At 38.8% G+C, this 15,589-nt stretch overlaps 1 protein-coding gene across 1 annotated transcript; it reads left to right on the top strand.

Annotated features, from left to right (window-relative positions):
* Positions 1-1,690: 1,690 nt before the first annotated feature.
* On the top strand, positions 1,691-2,641 carry LOC109569430 (olfactory receptor 5P1-like). The gene has a single exon (XM_019974783.2). It carries the CDS (start codon positions 1,697-1,699, stop codon positions 2,639-2,641), a length of 945 nt encoding a protein of 314 aa, XP_019830342.2. The 5' UTR covers positions 1,691-1,696.
* Positions 2,642-15,589: the final 12,948 nt, after the last annotated feature.

The following is a 15,589-nucleotide window of genomic DNA, read 5'->3' as shown; positions in this document are numbered from 1 at the left end:
AGGAGGAGCGGTCCAAGGAAGGGATGGGTTTGGTCTGGAGGAGGCTGAGTTAGGGTATTTCTTGGATCCTCAACTGGAGACTTCCAAACAATTATTGAAACTATGTATCTGGATAGTAGAAGAGAGTTCTAAGATTCAGAGTTAGAGAGGTGTTTTAAAGTAAATGGTGGATAAATAAAAGAATAAAATTGAGACTGCCAGAGAGTGAGGTTAAATCATTCTTTTTTATGTAAAAAGCAAAGAAACAAAAAATCAAAACATCATCTACAGCATCATAGTTACAGACCGGGCAGAGGAAGAAAACACTATGAATGGCTCCAAGGAATAACCAAATAAATTCAGGAACAGCTAAGGAAAACTGGAAATGTGTAGGAAGAAAGCATAAAACAAGTGAATAATGTCTTCCTATGGAGCAAAGTTAAGAATGCTTTTTTGTTTGTTTGCTTGTTTTGTTTTCTGGTTTTCTCTTTTTGGCTGCACTGGGTCATCATTGAGATGTGAGGTTTTCTCTAAATGTAACGCTGGGGTCTTCTCTAGTTACTGTATGCAGGCTCTCTAGTTGCCCTACAGCATGTGATATCCTAGTTCTTTTGATCAGGGATCAAACCTACGTCTCTTGCATTGGAAGACAGATTCTTTTTTTTTTTAGCATATTATTTTATTTATTTATTTATTTTTTGTAATTTTATTTTATTTTTATTTTTTTATTTTTTAATTTTATTTTATTTTTAAACTTTACATAATTTTATTAGTTTTGCCAAATATCAAAATGAATCCATCACAGGTATACATGTGCTCCCCATCCTGAACCCTCCTCCCTCCTCCCTCCCCATACCATCCCTCTGGGTCGTCCCAGTGCACTAGCCCCAAGCATCCAGTATCGTGCATTCTTAACCACTGGATCACTAGGGAAATCTCAGGCATTTTTTTAAAGTACTTTATGACTGGGGTCTATGAAGCACAGGTTTTTACGCTGTGAAGCCAAAGTACTACATGCATAGCATCCACCTTGGCCTACATCTCCCTGAGTCCCATAGGACTTCAAAAACACGAGTAACTGTTGGGAATAGAAAGTGGCTGCCAGCTATGCTGTGGGTAAAAGTTTTTGTCTCTGATCCAGGAGTTCTGTGTCTCCCGCATGAAACTACGACAGGTAGACTCTTTCTGTCCTTCAGACATAACACGGTCATTATGACATTGTGATAATTCACTGCCTTATAAATCTAATGCAAAGAATTGGTAATATTGATACTTTTACTGATTTTTAACCTAGCTTTCCTTCTTTCCTTCCTTTCTCTCCTTTCTTGTTTCTCCTTTCCTTCATTCCTTTATTGTTTCCTATTTGCAGAAGGAAATCTAAGTAGTATGAGCAGTTGTTTACCATCTTAGCTCCTAAAACAAAAGGAAAACAAGCCTTTTTATCAAATAATAGTGTTAACACAGAAGAATAAAATTCAATTCTGAGGGCTTGTGTGGGAGAGACAAGCATGTGCAGCTTTGATATATCTTTATTTGTAATTTCTCATTGGTAGAATCACCAGTAGTAAAGTAGGGGAAATTATCTTTAGCATTTCAACATTATTTCTCAATCTGGAATTATCAAACATAGTTACTGAACAACTTTTCCATCAAAAAAAAAAAACAAAAAACAAGTGAACATTCACATTTCCTTCAACAGGAACAATTCCTAGAGGACATGGAGGCTGGAAACCACACCAGTGTGACAGAGTTCATCCTTTTGGGGTTAACGGAGGATCCTACACTTTGTGTCATCTTCTTTGTGGTGTTTGTAGGCATTTATGTCATCACCTTAATAGGCAATATTAGCATAATCATTTTAATAAGAAGCTGTTCCCTCCTTCATACTCCCATGTACTTCTTCCTCAGTCATTTGGCTTTTGTAGACATGGGGTTTTCCACATCCATCACACCTATGATGATTATAGGACTTCTGAAACATAGATTGGCCCTCCCAGTTGCTGGCTGTGAAGCCCAGCTCTGTTCTGGGGTCACATTTGGGACAACTGAGTGCTTCCTGCTGGCTGCCATGGCCTATGACCGCTATGTGGCCATCTGCTTGCCCCTGCTCTATTCCACCCATATGTCCCCCAGAGTCTGTGTCGTCTTGGTTGGGGCTTGCTATCTGGGTGGGTGTGTGAATGCTTGGACATTTGGTAGTTGCTTACTGACTCTGTCTTTCTGTGGGCCAAATCAGGTAGACCACTTTTTCTGTGACTTCTTCCCTCTGTTGAAACTTTCCTGCTCAGATGTCTCCATCATTGAAATTATCCCTTCCATCTCTTCTGGCTCCATCATTGTGGTCACAGTGTCCGTCATAGCTCTGTCTTACATCTGCATCCTCAACACCATCCTGAAGATGTGCTCCACTGAAGGGAGACACAAGGCCTTCTCCACCTGCACCTCTCACCTCACTGCAGTCACTCTCTACTATGGAACGATTACCTTCATTTATGTGATGCCTAAATCCAGCTACTCAACTGAGCAGAACAAAGTGCTGTCTCTGTTCTACACAGTGTTGATACCCATGTTGAACCCTCTCATCTACAGTCTGAGGAACAGAGATGTAAAGAAGGCCCTGAGAAAGCAAGTGTCAGAATATATTCTTAGGATCTATTCTTAACATTTCAGATGACCTATAAATTTTTGTTTACCGGTAGCATACCAATTGCTTAAATTGAAAACACAATGCTGCTGCTGCTACTGCTGCTGCTGCTAAGTTGCTTCAGTCGTGTCTGACTCTGTGGGATTCTCCAGGCAAGAACACTGGAGTGGGTTGCTATTTCCTTCTCCAATGCATGAAAGTGAAAAGTGAAAGTGAAGTCGCTCAGTTGTATCTGACTCTTCGCAACCCCATGGACTGCAGCCCACCAGGCTCCTCCGTCCATGGGATTTTCCAGGCAAGAGTACTGGAGTAGGGTGCCATTGCTGTCTCCTGAAAACACAATACCTCTTCTTTAAAATTTTATTGAAGCATAGTTGATTTATAATATGTTAATTTCTGATGTGCAGCAGAGAGACTCACAGATATGTATATATATTCTTTCTCATATTCTTTTCCATTATGGTTTATCACAGGATATTGAATATAGTTCCCTGGGCTATACAGTAGGACCTTGTGGTCCTATATTCACTAGTTTGCATCTGCTTGCTAATCCCAAACTCCAAATCCTTCCCTCTCCCACTCCCCATCCCCTTGGCTAGCACACGTCTGTTCTCTATGCCTGTGAGTCTATTTTTGTTTCATAAATACATTCATTTATGTCATATTTTAGATTCCACATATAACTGATATATTTGGTATATATACTACATCATTATCTATTCATCTGTCAATGGACATTTACATTGTTGTCTTGGCTATTGTAAATAGTGCTGCTATGAACATAGGGGTGCATTATTTTATTGAATTATAGTTTTGTCTGGGTATATTCCCAGGAGTGGGGTTGATGTATCACATGCTGCTGCTACTGCTGCTAAGTCACTTCAGTCGTGTCCGACTCTGCGCGACCCCATAGATGGCAGCCCACCAGGCTCCCCCGTCCCTGGGATTCTCCAGGCAAGAACACTGGAGTGGGTTGCCATTTCCTTCTCCAACTGCATCATATGGCAACCTCCATACTGAGGAGGTTTTCAGAGGAACCTCTGTACTGTTTTTCATAATGGTTGTATGGAAAACATTATCACTTCTAACTCTCAATTTTATATACTTATAAATCAACTGGGAGACACCTTAAAATCAGTAAAATGATAGTAATAGTTATTACTATTATGTATTAACACCTGTAGTTACCTTGGATTTTTCTTTGTCTCTCAAACAAAAATTTGTACTTACAATGTGCCAGGCCCTATTTTAAGCACACTGGGATACTAACTGGTTGACTTCTCATAAAAATCCTATGAAGCAGTACTATTATTTCTATTTTACAAATGAATCATCTGGGGCACAGAGACGTCACATAGATTGCTCAAAATCATGCAGCTAAGAAGTTGTGGGACCACTGTCTGAATCCAGAAAACCTGGTTACAAAACCACTGTGCTTCTCCATTTAATTTTCATAGTAATCCCATGATGCCACTGTTATAAATTTACCTCAATTTACAGATGAGAATATCGAGTGCTAGAAAGTACCAATAGTTTCTAGCTGGAGAGATATGAACTCAACTGTTCTAAGTCTAACAGCATCAAGTCCTCTGATTCCATGCCCTTGACCTACTCTACAAGCCACAATCAGTCCAAAGACTTCAGCACTGTTATTGATCTAAAAGATCTGAGCAGGATCAGCAAGCCTAACCTGTTCCTTTGCTTCTGAACAAGCTCTACCCCCAAGAAGATCTAGGTTGTGAGGACTACAAAACAAGGAGAAGAATGTGAAGACTGTATTGATCTCTAGCTACCTATACAAAATAAGGTCTGGACCCCACAATCACATGATATGACTGGAAGTCCATCCCTATTTAAACACATTAAAAGCAAATACTTCCATTTTGCACAATGTAGTCTTCCTTATATATAGGAATTTTAAAGGGTATCTTTAATTCTAAGCATTGCAATTAATATGTAAACAACAATCATAGTTCCATAGTCTAGATTTATAGAGAGATTATAATCTAATTAAAAACTAGAAATATTGCCAAAGATTGTACTAATGTTATTTCTTGTATAATAATGCACCCTTATAAACATCACCACTGGAAAGGGTGAGGAGAGACTTTTCTGGAATATAGGAACTCTCAACAGAAGCAAATATGAGGCAACTCTTTAAAGCATCTGAAAGCAACACTTAGATCCTAAGTCCTTGTCTCAGCATAATGGAGTGAGAGAAGTGAGGCCTGGAAAACATAATTGAAAAATTAACAAAATGGAAAATATTTATAATATACTGCTATATATTATCTTGGAGAAGGCAATGGCACCCCACTCCAATACTCTTGCCTGGAAAATCCCATGGACAGAGGAGCCTGGTAGGCTGCAGACCATGGGGTCGCGAAGAGTCAGACAGGACTGAGCGACTTCACTTTCACTTTTCCCTTTCATGCATTGGAGAAGGAAATGGCAACACACTCCAGTGTTCTTGCCTGGAGAATCCCAGGGACAGGGTAGCCTGGTGGGCCACCATCTATGGGGTCGCACAGAGTTGGACACGACTGAAGCGACTTAACAGCAGCAGCATATATTATCTATATAAAACAAATATTAAAGGCCACAGAGATCATTAAAAACACATGACATTATTAAATGGGCAATGGGACCCATTATTCTCCACTCACAGCACACCTTACAAAATGTGTGGTGTTTTTGCCTTCCATAACAACCAATTGGAAAATAATATATAGTCTAAATATCCAGATACCAACCTACTGCTTTATTCTTCCATTCAGTTGTGAATTCTAACTGCCTGGAGGTAGTGTCAGACTTCAGAGATTTAAGGCTCAGTTCCAAAACTCTTCCCTCCCTTCGGACACCAACTGCAAGCAATGGGTCTCCATGGTATCCACACTTCTGTCCAACTTGGCTACAAAGTCAGGGAGTCCCACAACTCTCTTACAGCTTTGATCATTTGCTGGGATGGTTTACAAAACTCTTGAACACATTTGCTTACATTTTTCCAGTGTATCATAAAAGATATTATAAAGGAATAATAATGTCTTTATTAAGATAATTAAAACTTAACTGCCAGATGGAGAGACATGATGCACTGGGTCTGAAAGGGTCCCCAGGGCAGGAGCTTCCATCACCAAAAGTTGGAGTATATAGCCCTTCCAGCAAGTGGATCTGTTCACCAACTTAAAAGCTTTCCACCAGATAGTTTAGTATTTTATGGAGGCTATGTAATCAATCTCCAGCTTCTCCATTCTCACTGCAGAAATGGATATGGATGTAAAGTTCCATGACCAGCCCTCATCCAGAAGCTATACAGAATCCCACCAAGGGGGATTCCAATAAAAGACACCCACCCAGAAATTCAAAGGGGTTTAGCAGCCCTGTGTCAGGAACCAGGGTTAAAGAACAAATATTTGAACAAAAGATGCTTCTAGCACCATTGTCATTCAGAAAATTACAGGAGTTTCAAGCTCTATGTTAGGATCTGGGGGCAGAGACCAATGGTTTATTTATATTATGTCACAGTTCACCCCATGGTTTGTGGCTATGGACCCTTCACAAGAACAAATGACCAAAAAAGAATAAAATTTAATTCAGTTCAGTTGCTCAGTTATGTCCAACTCTTTGTGACCCCAAGGAGTGCATCATGCCAGGCTTCCCAGTCCATCACCATCTCCTGGAGCCTGCTCAAACTAATGTACATCGAATCAGTGATGCCATCCAACCATCTCATCCTCTGTCATCCCCTTCTCCTCCAGCCTTCAAACTTTCCCAGCATCAGGGTCTTTTCCAATGAGTCAGTTCTTCGCATCAGGTGGCCAAAGTATTGGAACTTCAGCTTCAGCACCAGTCCTTCCAATGAATATTCAGGACTGATTTCCTCTAGGATTGACCGGTTGGATCTCCTCACAGTTCAAGAGACTCTCAAGAGTCTTCTCCAACACTACAGCTCAAAAGCATCAATTATTCAACCTCAGCTTTCTTTATGGTCCAACTTACACATCCATACATGACTACTGGGAAGATCAAAGCTTTGTCTAGATGGACCTTTGTTGGCAAAGTAATGTCTCTGCTTTTTAATATGCTGTCTAGGTTGGTCATAGCTTTTCTTCCAAGGAAACATGTTTTAATTTCATTACTGCAGTCACCACCTGCAGTGATTTTGGAGCCCCCAAAAATAAAATCTCTCACTGTTTCCATTCTTTCCCCATCTATTTGCCATGAAATGTAGGGACCAAAAGCCAAGATCTTAGTTTTTTGAAGGTTGAGTTTTAAGTCAAGTTTTTAAATTTCCTCTTTCATTTTCATCAAGTTCATTTAGTTCCTCTTCACTTTCTGCCATAAGGGTGTTTGTGGAGTGGCCACAGGACTGGAATTTCTCCTGGCAATCTTGATTCCAGCTCATGCTTCATCCAGCCCGGCATTTCATATGACATGCTCTGCATATGAGTTAAATAAGCAGGATGACAATATACAGTCTCAATGTATTCCTTTCCCAATTTGGACCAGTCCGTTGTTCCATGTCTTGTTCTAACTGTTGCTTCTTGACCTGTATACAGATTTCTCAGGAGACAGGTCAGGTGGTCTGATATTGCCATCTCTTTAAGAATTTTCCACAGTTTGTTGTGATCCACACAAAGACTTTGGCGTAGTCAATAAAGCAGAAATAGATGTTTCTCTGGAACTCTCTCACTTTTTTGATGATCCAACACTTGTTGGCAATTTGATCTCCGGTTCCTCTGCCTTTTCTAAATCCAGCATGAACATCTGGAAGTTCATGGTTCATGTACTGTTGAAGCCTTACTTGGAGAATTTTGAGCATTAGTTTGTTAGCATGTGAGATGAGTGCAATTGTGCAGTAGTTGGAACATTCTTTGGCATTGCCTTTCTTAGGGATTGCAATGAAAACTGACCTTTTCCAGTCCTGTGGCCACTCCACAATAGCCAAGATTGAAAACAAACTTACCATCAACAGAGAAGTAGAGCTAAGAAGAACTTGAAATTGATTCTTAACACAGTCAAAAGGGAAGTAAATTAAAATAAAAGACTTAATGCTATGCACATATTAGAATAGCTTATCTTTTTTAAGTGACAATAGCAATCCTGTTAAGGACCCAGAGTAAATAGAACTGAAATACAAAGCGGGTAGGAATGTGAAATGGTATAGCCATTTTGAAAAAAAAAAACAAGTTTTGCAGTATCTTAAAAACATACACTAACCATAACACCCAGCAATTACAATCCTAAGATTTTGTCAAAGAGAAATGAAAACACGTGTCCACACAGAGACCTATATGGAGATTTTTCAGAAGCTTTACTCATAATTGCCAAAAAACAGAAAATCCTCAAATATGCATCACTGACTAAACAGGTATAGGTTCTACTTTCATGTAGTGAATATGTTTGAGAGGATTATAACACCATCCAGACTATCTGTAACCTGTCATTCACAATATTCATGACGTCATTCAAAACTGCTAAGAAATTAAAAAAAAAAAAAAAAAGCTGGAGAAGGGGAAATATGGAGGAGCCTGGTGGGCTGCAGTCCATGGGGTCACTAAGAGTCGGACATGACTGAGCGACTTCACTTTCACTTCTCACTTTCATGCATTGGAGAAGGCAGTGGCAACCCACTCCAGTGTTCTTGCCTGGAGAATCCCAGGGAAGGGGGAGCCTGGTGGGCTGCCGTCTATGGGGTCAACACAGAGTCGGACACGACTGAAGTGACTTAACATAGCTCAAGATAAAGGGTTGGAAACCAACCTCAAGGAAGACTGAGAACAAAAATATAAGCTTCATCTCAGGAAGCTTATAAAAGAACAACAATAAATAAGAAAAAAGCATATGGAATTCCCTGGCGGTTCAGTGGTTAGGACCTGTGCTGCTAATACAGGGAGCACAGTTTCAACCTCTGGTGGTGGAAGTAAGATCCACAAGCCACACAGCATGGGCAAAAAATATATGTGCATATATGAGTAATGAACAAATATAAATCAAAGAAAAAGAAAAATGTTCCATCAGTTCCGTTCAGTTCAGTCGCTCAGTCATGTCCGACTCTTTGCGACCCCATGAAACGCAGCATGCCAGGCCTCCCTGTCTATCACCAACTCCCGGAGTTCATTCAGACTCATAAATTTGCAGTTTCATTCATTGAAAAACCCGTAGGAGTATTTATCAAGGAAAAGCCAAAAATTTTAACTATCTAAATAACACATGCAAAAGGGGGCATAATTACACATTCTATATATATTAAGATGGTTAAAAACAGATATTATGAACAGTTTATATTAATAGATTTAGTAAATAATGAGAAGTAAATATTTTCTAGAAAAACACAATGAGAAAAAGAAAAAGACTAGAAAAGAAAAACAAATATGTCTTTCTTCAGGTTGGGAGGATGGACATAGAATAATCTAGCAATAAATTTAGTCCGAAACATTGTTTATTCAACTTTTATGCAGCAATTTTAACAATGTCATAATGATCTAATTTTTCAGTAATCAACAATATACCCAAACCTGAAATGCTCTTCCTACCTAATGCAAGAGGCACTCAATTGCTAAATTGCCAGCATTTCATGACAGCATTCAACTTCAGATTAGTCCCTCCTCTTACTCTCACCACAGAATCAGGAACCTGTTCAGAACTGAACCCCACAGCACTTAATCCCTCCTTGTTATCCTTTTTTTTTTAATTTTATTTTTTAACTTTATAATATTGTATTGGTTTTGCCATATATCAAAATCAATCTGCCACAGGTATACATGTGTTCCCCATCCTGAACCCTCCTCCCTCCTCCCTCCCCATACCATCCCTCTGGGTCATCCCAGTGCACCAGCCCCAAGCATCCAGTATCGTGCATCGAACCTGGACTGGTGACTTGTTTCATATATGATATTACACATGTTTCAATGCCATTCTCCCTTCATTAAGAATCCAAATCTTTCAGAAGGCATGTGCTTTCTGTCAACTGTCAGGAGACATGTGGTAGTTACTTAAGAGAGTCCTCCCTTTCTACACTGACTCAGTAAACTCAATTTTGTTGGACTGTACCTTTATTTCTAGTGACCTTTGGTTAAGCTTAAACGCAGTAATTTCACATGTTTAGATTGAACTTGTGGAACAAAAATGAAAAGTAGTGAAATTTAGGATAAGAATATGATAGGCTTCATAAGGAGACTATGGATAAATGAAAGTAATTGAAATCAAGAAAGTAGAAGAAATTTGAAGTCAAGTTGTCAGTTGAAATATTCAAATGATTAGAAGTTGCCTTCACTCATGACAAAGATAGAGATGGAAAAGAAAATGATCATGGAGGTGTTAAAGTCCTCAGGGGACGAGGAAAACAGGGAGATCAATAACAGACAGGAGGTCCCATAGCTGGAATGTCATGACTCTCAAAGGAGGAAGTAGTTGGGATTGAGGATAAAATAGAACAATTTGCAAAAGGTAACAGGGCTCCTCCCAAATCTGGCGAGTGTGACCTATCACAGTCTATACTTCTAGGCACTTCATTCCATTTGTCACATATTTGAGACACATCAATAACGTCAGATAACTTTTCCGGATAATTATGTGCTATCCCTTTGAAATCTCATGAATAGACTATAAAATATGAATTATTAACCTCATTTTACAAATCATAAAATTGAGTCTCAAAGAAGTAAAACAATTTTAAAGGATTCATACACCTCACACTGAACCCATGATTGTGTGCGCTCAGTTGCTCAGTCATGTTGGACTTCTTGTGACCCCATGGACTGTAGCCCGCCAGGCTCTTCTGTCCATGGGGATTCTCCAGGCAATAATACTGCAGAGGGTTGCCATGCCCTCCTCCAGGGGATCTTCCCAACCCAGGGATAAAACCTAGGTCTCCTGCATTGCAGGCGGATTCTTTATCATCTGAGGCACCAAAGCAGCCCAGGACTCCTGGATACAAAAGCCATACCTAGTATTTCTTAAGCTATTTAAATAAAGGATCAATTTTTACCAAGCATCCATGAGTCAGTACTTTTTAGGAAAACAGTAAAATGAGGACTATTGAAAAAAAAAAAAACTAAAATACAAATTATAAACCCATATTAAAAAATTACTGAAGCCAACACCCTTAAAATTACTTTCTAAAATTTCTATAAAGAATATAAATGGTTCCCCACAACTCCTGTTCTTATTGGGTCCTGGACTGACAATAAGTAGTTTGCCAACCAGCACCAGCCCAAGGACTATAAATACACCGAGTAATAGTGGACTGTGCTTTGCTCTGCTTACTTTCTTCTTGCATACTCATATTACTCCAGGACTTTCCCCACTACCTGATGTTCTCAACTAAAGGAAATTTTTTGCTACAGAGAGGAAATTAGAGCCCTGATAGCATTGACTCTGGTCCCCATCTCCCACCAAATTTCTATTTCAAACTTGGTTTTTTTCTCCAAGTTTCTGAACAAAGCTTCCAACAGGATCCTCAGAGATACACCTTTTGTTAGGAACTGGACCTTCCACTTATGCCACCTTAATGAGATACCTGGCTCCAAGAGTCATTTCTGGAGAACAATTCCAGGAATTCATCTCAAAGGGACAAGCAACAACAGTCCTAGGGGATTCTATTAGAGCCTTCCTTTCTCTCCCAACACACAAAAAAGGCACTCATCCTCACAGAATGTATGTAAGTAACCATGTTCCTTAATGGAGGAGAGCATTCACTGGTTAATTGACATTGTCAGATATTCAGTGCACAACTACTACACACGTAAGTGGAAAACATCTGCTTCACACAGTTCTCTTTGGAAATCAGCATCAGCAATTCCGGCTGTAAAAGGTGAGTGCAGTAATCATGGATTTTATTTAAATAATTTAAATTTTCACTTGTTCTATGAGAAATTAAAAATGAAAGAAACTCAACAACTTTGTTTTGTGACCCCTGTGGAAACTGTGGCCTCAGCAAGATTTGCACTGCAAGGAACAGAGACACAGACATGGAGACCAGACGTGCGGACACAGCTGAGAGTAGAAGAGGGTGGGACAGATCACGAGAGTAGCACTGAAACATATACACTACCAAATGTAAAACAGAAAGCTGGTGGAAAGATGCTGCATAACCCAGGGAGCTCCGCTCAGTGTTCCGTTACACCTAGAGGAGTGGAATGCATGGGGAGTGGGAGGGACGTTCAAGAGGGAGGGGACGTATGTATGCTTTTTGCTGATTCATGCTGTTGTACGGAAGAAACACATCATTGTAAAGCAGCTATCCTCCAATTAAAAAAAAATTTTAAGAGAAAAAAATATATTTGCACTGCAGAATTTTGGGTGTCATCTGGACACCCAAAGCAGACTTCCCATTAGAACCCCAAGTGCAGTGTGGAGGGTCTTTACAGTCAAAGCCACTGCTAAGCTTGTGTAACTGCAGCTATGAAAAAGAAATAAGAAAGAAATGACTTGATATTCAGGTTTATGAGGCTCTTAGCCCTATTCCCCCTGGTCATTATCAAACATAACCCATTCATTGAGGGAAACTTTTGGGAAGAGTCAGAATCCCTGAGCCAAATAGGGAAGCATAAATGGGATGCCACAGAGCTCTAGAAAGACTGGTAGGTAGTCAGTGGAGAGGAAGGAAAGGGCAAGAATCAGCTGCTAGATTATGCATATAACTATGAATGACATGGTCCAGAACTAAGAAGGCATCAGATACCATGCTTCCTGACCTCTTTTGGATTTGTGAAAAATTTTCTGACATGTGTTGAAAGAAAATTTATGCTTCTCATAAAAATTTTAAATAATTGAAAATCTATCCACTCTTCATTTTTACTTAATGAAAATAGTTACTTAGCTCTAATGTTTGGCCAAACACCTTTAAAGATTTTGCAGATGGATATCATTTCTTTTAATCTCACAGCAAAGTTGCTTTATGGGAACAATTATTCCCATTTTACAAAAAACAGAAACAAAAAAATGACAGAGAGATTTAAGTGTTATGTGGAAGTGACAACAGATGGACACTGGAAGGATCTGAGTTTTTCATCTCCAGTATCCATGACTGTTCTCAGCACAGACTGAAGCTCACACTCTGTGCACAGTGAATGCAGAGTTAGTCTCCTTGAACTCTGCTTGAATCAGAAGGCAAAGAGCACACGTGCTCAGCGCTTGGCTCAGTCCTCAGATGAGATTCTGTCAAAGAACTAAGACCCACCAATAGAAATACTAAATACTCTTCTATTCTAAAGCAAGAAATTTTCAAGAATTTTGAAGACATTTGTATTGATATTTGTCATTTTTGCTAAGTGTTTCACGCTTTAAGAATTAAAATAATATTTTAAGCAGAATATTGTCTCTTTACAAAAATTAGAACCAATAACACTGAATAGAAAATGTTAATGTTCATGACTCTAAAGCACAAGTTGAAAGGAAGATATAAGGACATACATTTTGAAAAGTTATTAGAGACTGAATATGAAGCTCCATGAACACCACACTTGAGTTGAACATATATTCTATCCAGCATTTCAATTATGAAGATTATTCAGGAAATTGGGACATCAGTTCAGTTCAGTTGTTCAGTCGTGTCCGACTCTTTGTGACCCCATGAATCACAGCACGCCAAGCCTCCCTGTCCATCACCAACTCCCAGAGTTCACCAAAACCCATGTCCATCAAGTCGGTGATGCCATCCAGCCATCTCATCCTCTGTCATCCCCTTCTCCTCCTGCCCCCAATCCCTCCCAGCATCAGAGTCTTTTCCAATGAGTCAACTCTTTGCATGAGGTGGCCAAAGTATTGGAGTTTCAGCTTTAGCATCAGTCCTTCCAAAGAACACCAGGACTGGTCTCCTTTAGAATGGACTGGTTGGATCTCCTTGCAGTCCAAGGGACTCTCAAGAGTCTTCTCCAACACCACAGTTCAAAAGCATCAGTTCTTTGGCACTCAGCTTTCTTCATACTTGATTGATACAACTAAGTGAATATGCAAATTACAAAATGTAATATATACATGATTACAAATATGTCAATGTGTGCCTGCATGCATGCTCAGTCATGTTTGACCCTTTGCAATACCATGGACTGTTGCCTTCCATGCTCCTCTGTCAGATTCCCCAGGCAAGAATACTGGAGTGGGTTGCCATTTCTTTCTCCAGGGGATCTTCCTGACTCAGACATCAAACCTGTGTCTCCCAAATCTCCTGCATTGGCAGGTGGATTCTTTACCAATGAGCCACCTCAGAAGCCCCAAATATGTCAATACTATTAACATATGCCTCATAATTAAAATAAATCCATATGGATTTTGATGATTGTTAAAGTTGAATAGTAGGTAAAATTCTCTTTTGTTTTTAACTATATGTGAAAAATTAAAAGAAAATGCAGGTAAAAAGAATTTGTAGATCTTCAGAATTTAACTACATTTAGCTGAAATTAATGGAAAGAAAAGTGTACATAAGTGAAGTTTTCAAATCTCGAGAGTAAATCTCAGATTAACTTATTTCATTTTATAATACTTTCTTACAGAAACATTTTAAAATTATTTCTATACTTCTCATTCTAATAAGTATAACCTTTTAATATTTTCATTGAGTCTTTAATACAGCTCCAAATGTTACATTGGACTGTAGTGATTTCTGTTTATTCTCTTAATAATTTATCATTAATTCTACTTTCTCAGGACTGTCTCAAAACAGAAGAACTTTGCCTTTGTCACAACACAATGGCAAAACATGGAGACAGTACTAAGCTTTTTAGTGAAACTACAGCCAAGAAGTAAACAAAACAATGAAGATAGTTTAACATGTTGATTTAATATTTTCATTACTGTAAATCATGGAGATACTCAATGGAGAACACAGAACATACTTTTGAATTATGCCTTAAATAAATAGGAATGTGTCATATTTTACAATATTTAGCCTCACTATTACTTTATCCAACATGTGGGATTACAATAGTTCCTATAGTTAAAAGTTAAGAACAGTTATGTGTCCAAAAACAGTGGGTGATTAAATTAAGGGCTGTAAGTAGAAGTCTTAGTCACTCACTCATGTCTCAGACTCTTTGTGACCTCATGGACTGTAGCCCATCAGGCTACTCTGTCCATGGGATTCTCTAGACAAGAATACTGGAGTGGGTTGCCATTCACTTCTTCAAGGGATCTTCCCAACTCAGGGATCGAAGCTGGGTCTCCTGCACTACAGGCAGATTCTTTACTGTCTGAGCCACCAGGGGGCTAGTGACTCATTATTATGAAGCTCTCAAACACTATGTGAGGAATTATAATGTAATAAACTTTTTATGGGCTTCCTTGTCTGCTCAGTGGTAAAGAACCCACCAGTCAATGTAAGAGACATGAATTTCCCAGTCTGGGAAATCCCATGGAGAGAGGAGCCTGTGGGCTACAGTCCACGGTGTCACAAAAGAGTTGAACATGACTTAGCAACTAAACAACAAAGTTTTTATATGAAATGCAAAGAAAAATAATGACATTAAACTTTCATCTGCAATGTTATAATAGTTATATTAAAATATACAAAGGAAAAAAGTTCCTGGAAATAATTACCAAATTTGTAATAGTTAACTTGTGTGACAGTAGCCAGTTTGAGAGGAATTTTTTTTTTTTAATTTCCAAGTGTTTTTCCCCAATATAATTATTCAATTTAGAAACAACATAAGCAATTATTTTATTTATGCCACACTAACAGACTTTCTATATACTAATACATATTTAATCTCTTTCTTTTCTATAAGACTTGGTTTCTCTCAACAGGGAACCTAAATTTTATTCATCTCTGGTTCCCCATGGTATAATCATTATATTGTATAAATCATGCATGAATTCATTTAACAAGTTTCTCTTCAGCACACTTTGCTCTCAAGCACTACTCATTTGTGACACAGGGATAAAACACACCATTGTTAAGGAGAATCTGTATTAACTGGGGGTGGTGAAATGTAAACACACAAACAACAACAACAACAAAACCCATAA

This window comes from Bos indicus, chromosome 15, assembly GCF_029378745.1.
Source record: "Bos indicus isolate NIAB-ARS_2022 breed Sahiwal x Tharparkar chromosome 15, NIAB-ARS_B.indTharparkar_mat_pri_1.0, whole genome shotgun sequence".
In the NCBI taxonomy this organism is placed as follows: domain Eukaryota; kingdom Metazoa; phylum Chordata; class Mammalia; order Artiodactyla; family Bovidae; genus Bos; species Bos indicus.
Note: the sequence above shows the minus strand (reverse complement) of the source record. Positions and strands in the feature narration are given on the sequence as shown.

Bases quoted from the DNA above. Each gene is read 5' to 3' on its own strand.
- LOC109569430 (XM_019974783.2), top strand. From the start codon at position 1,697: ATGGAGGCTGGAAACCACACCAGTGTGACAGAGTTCATCCTTTTGGGG.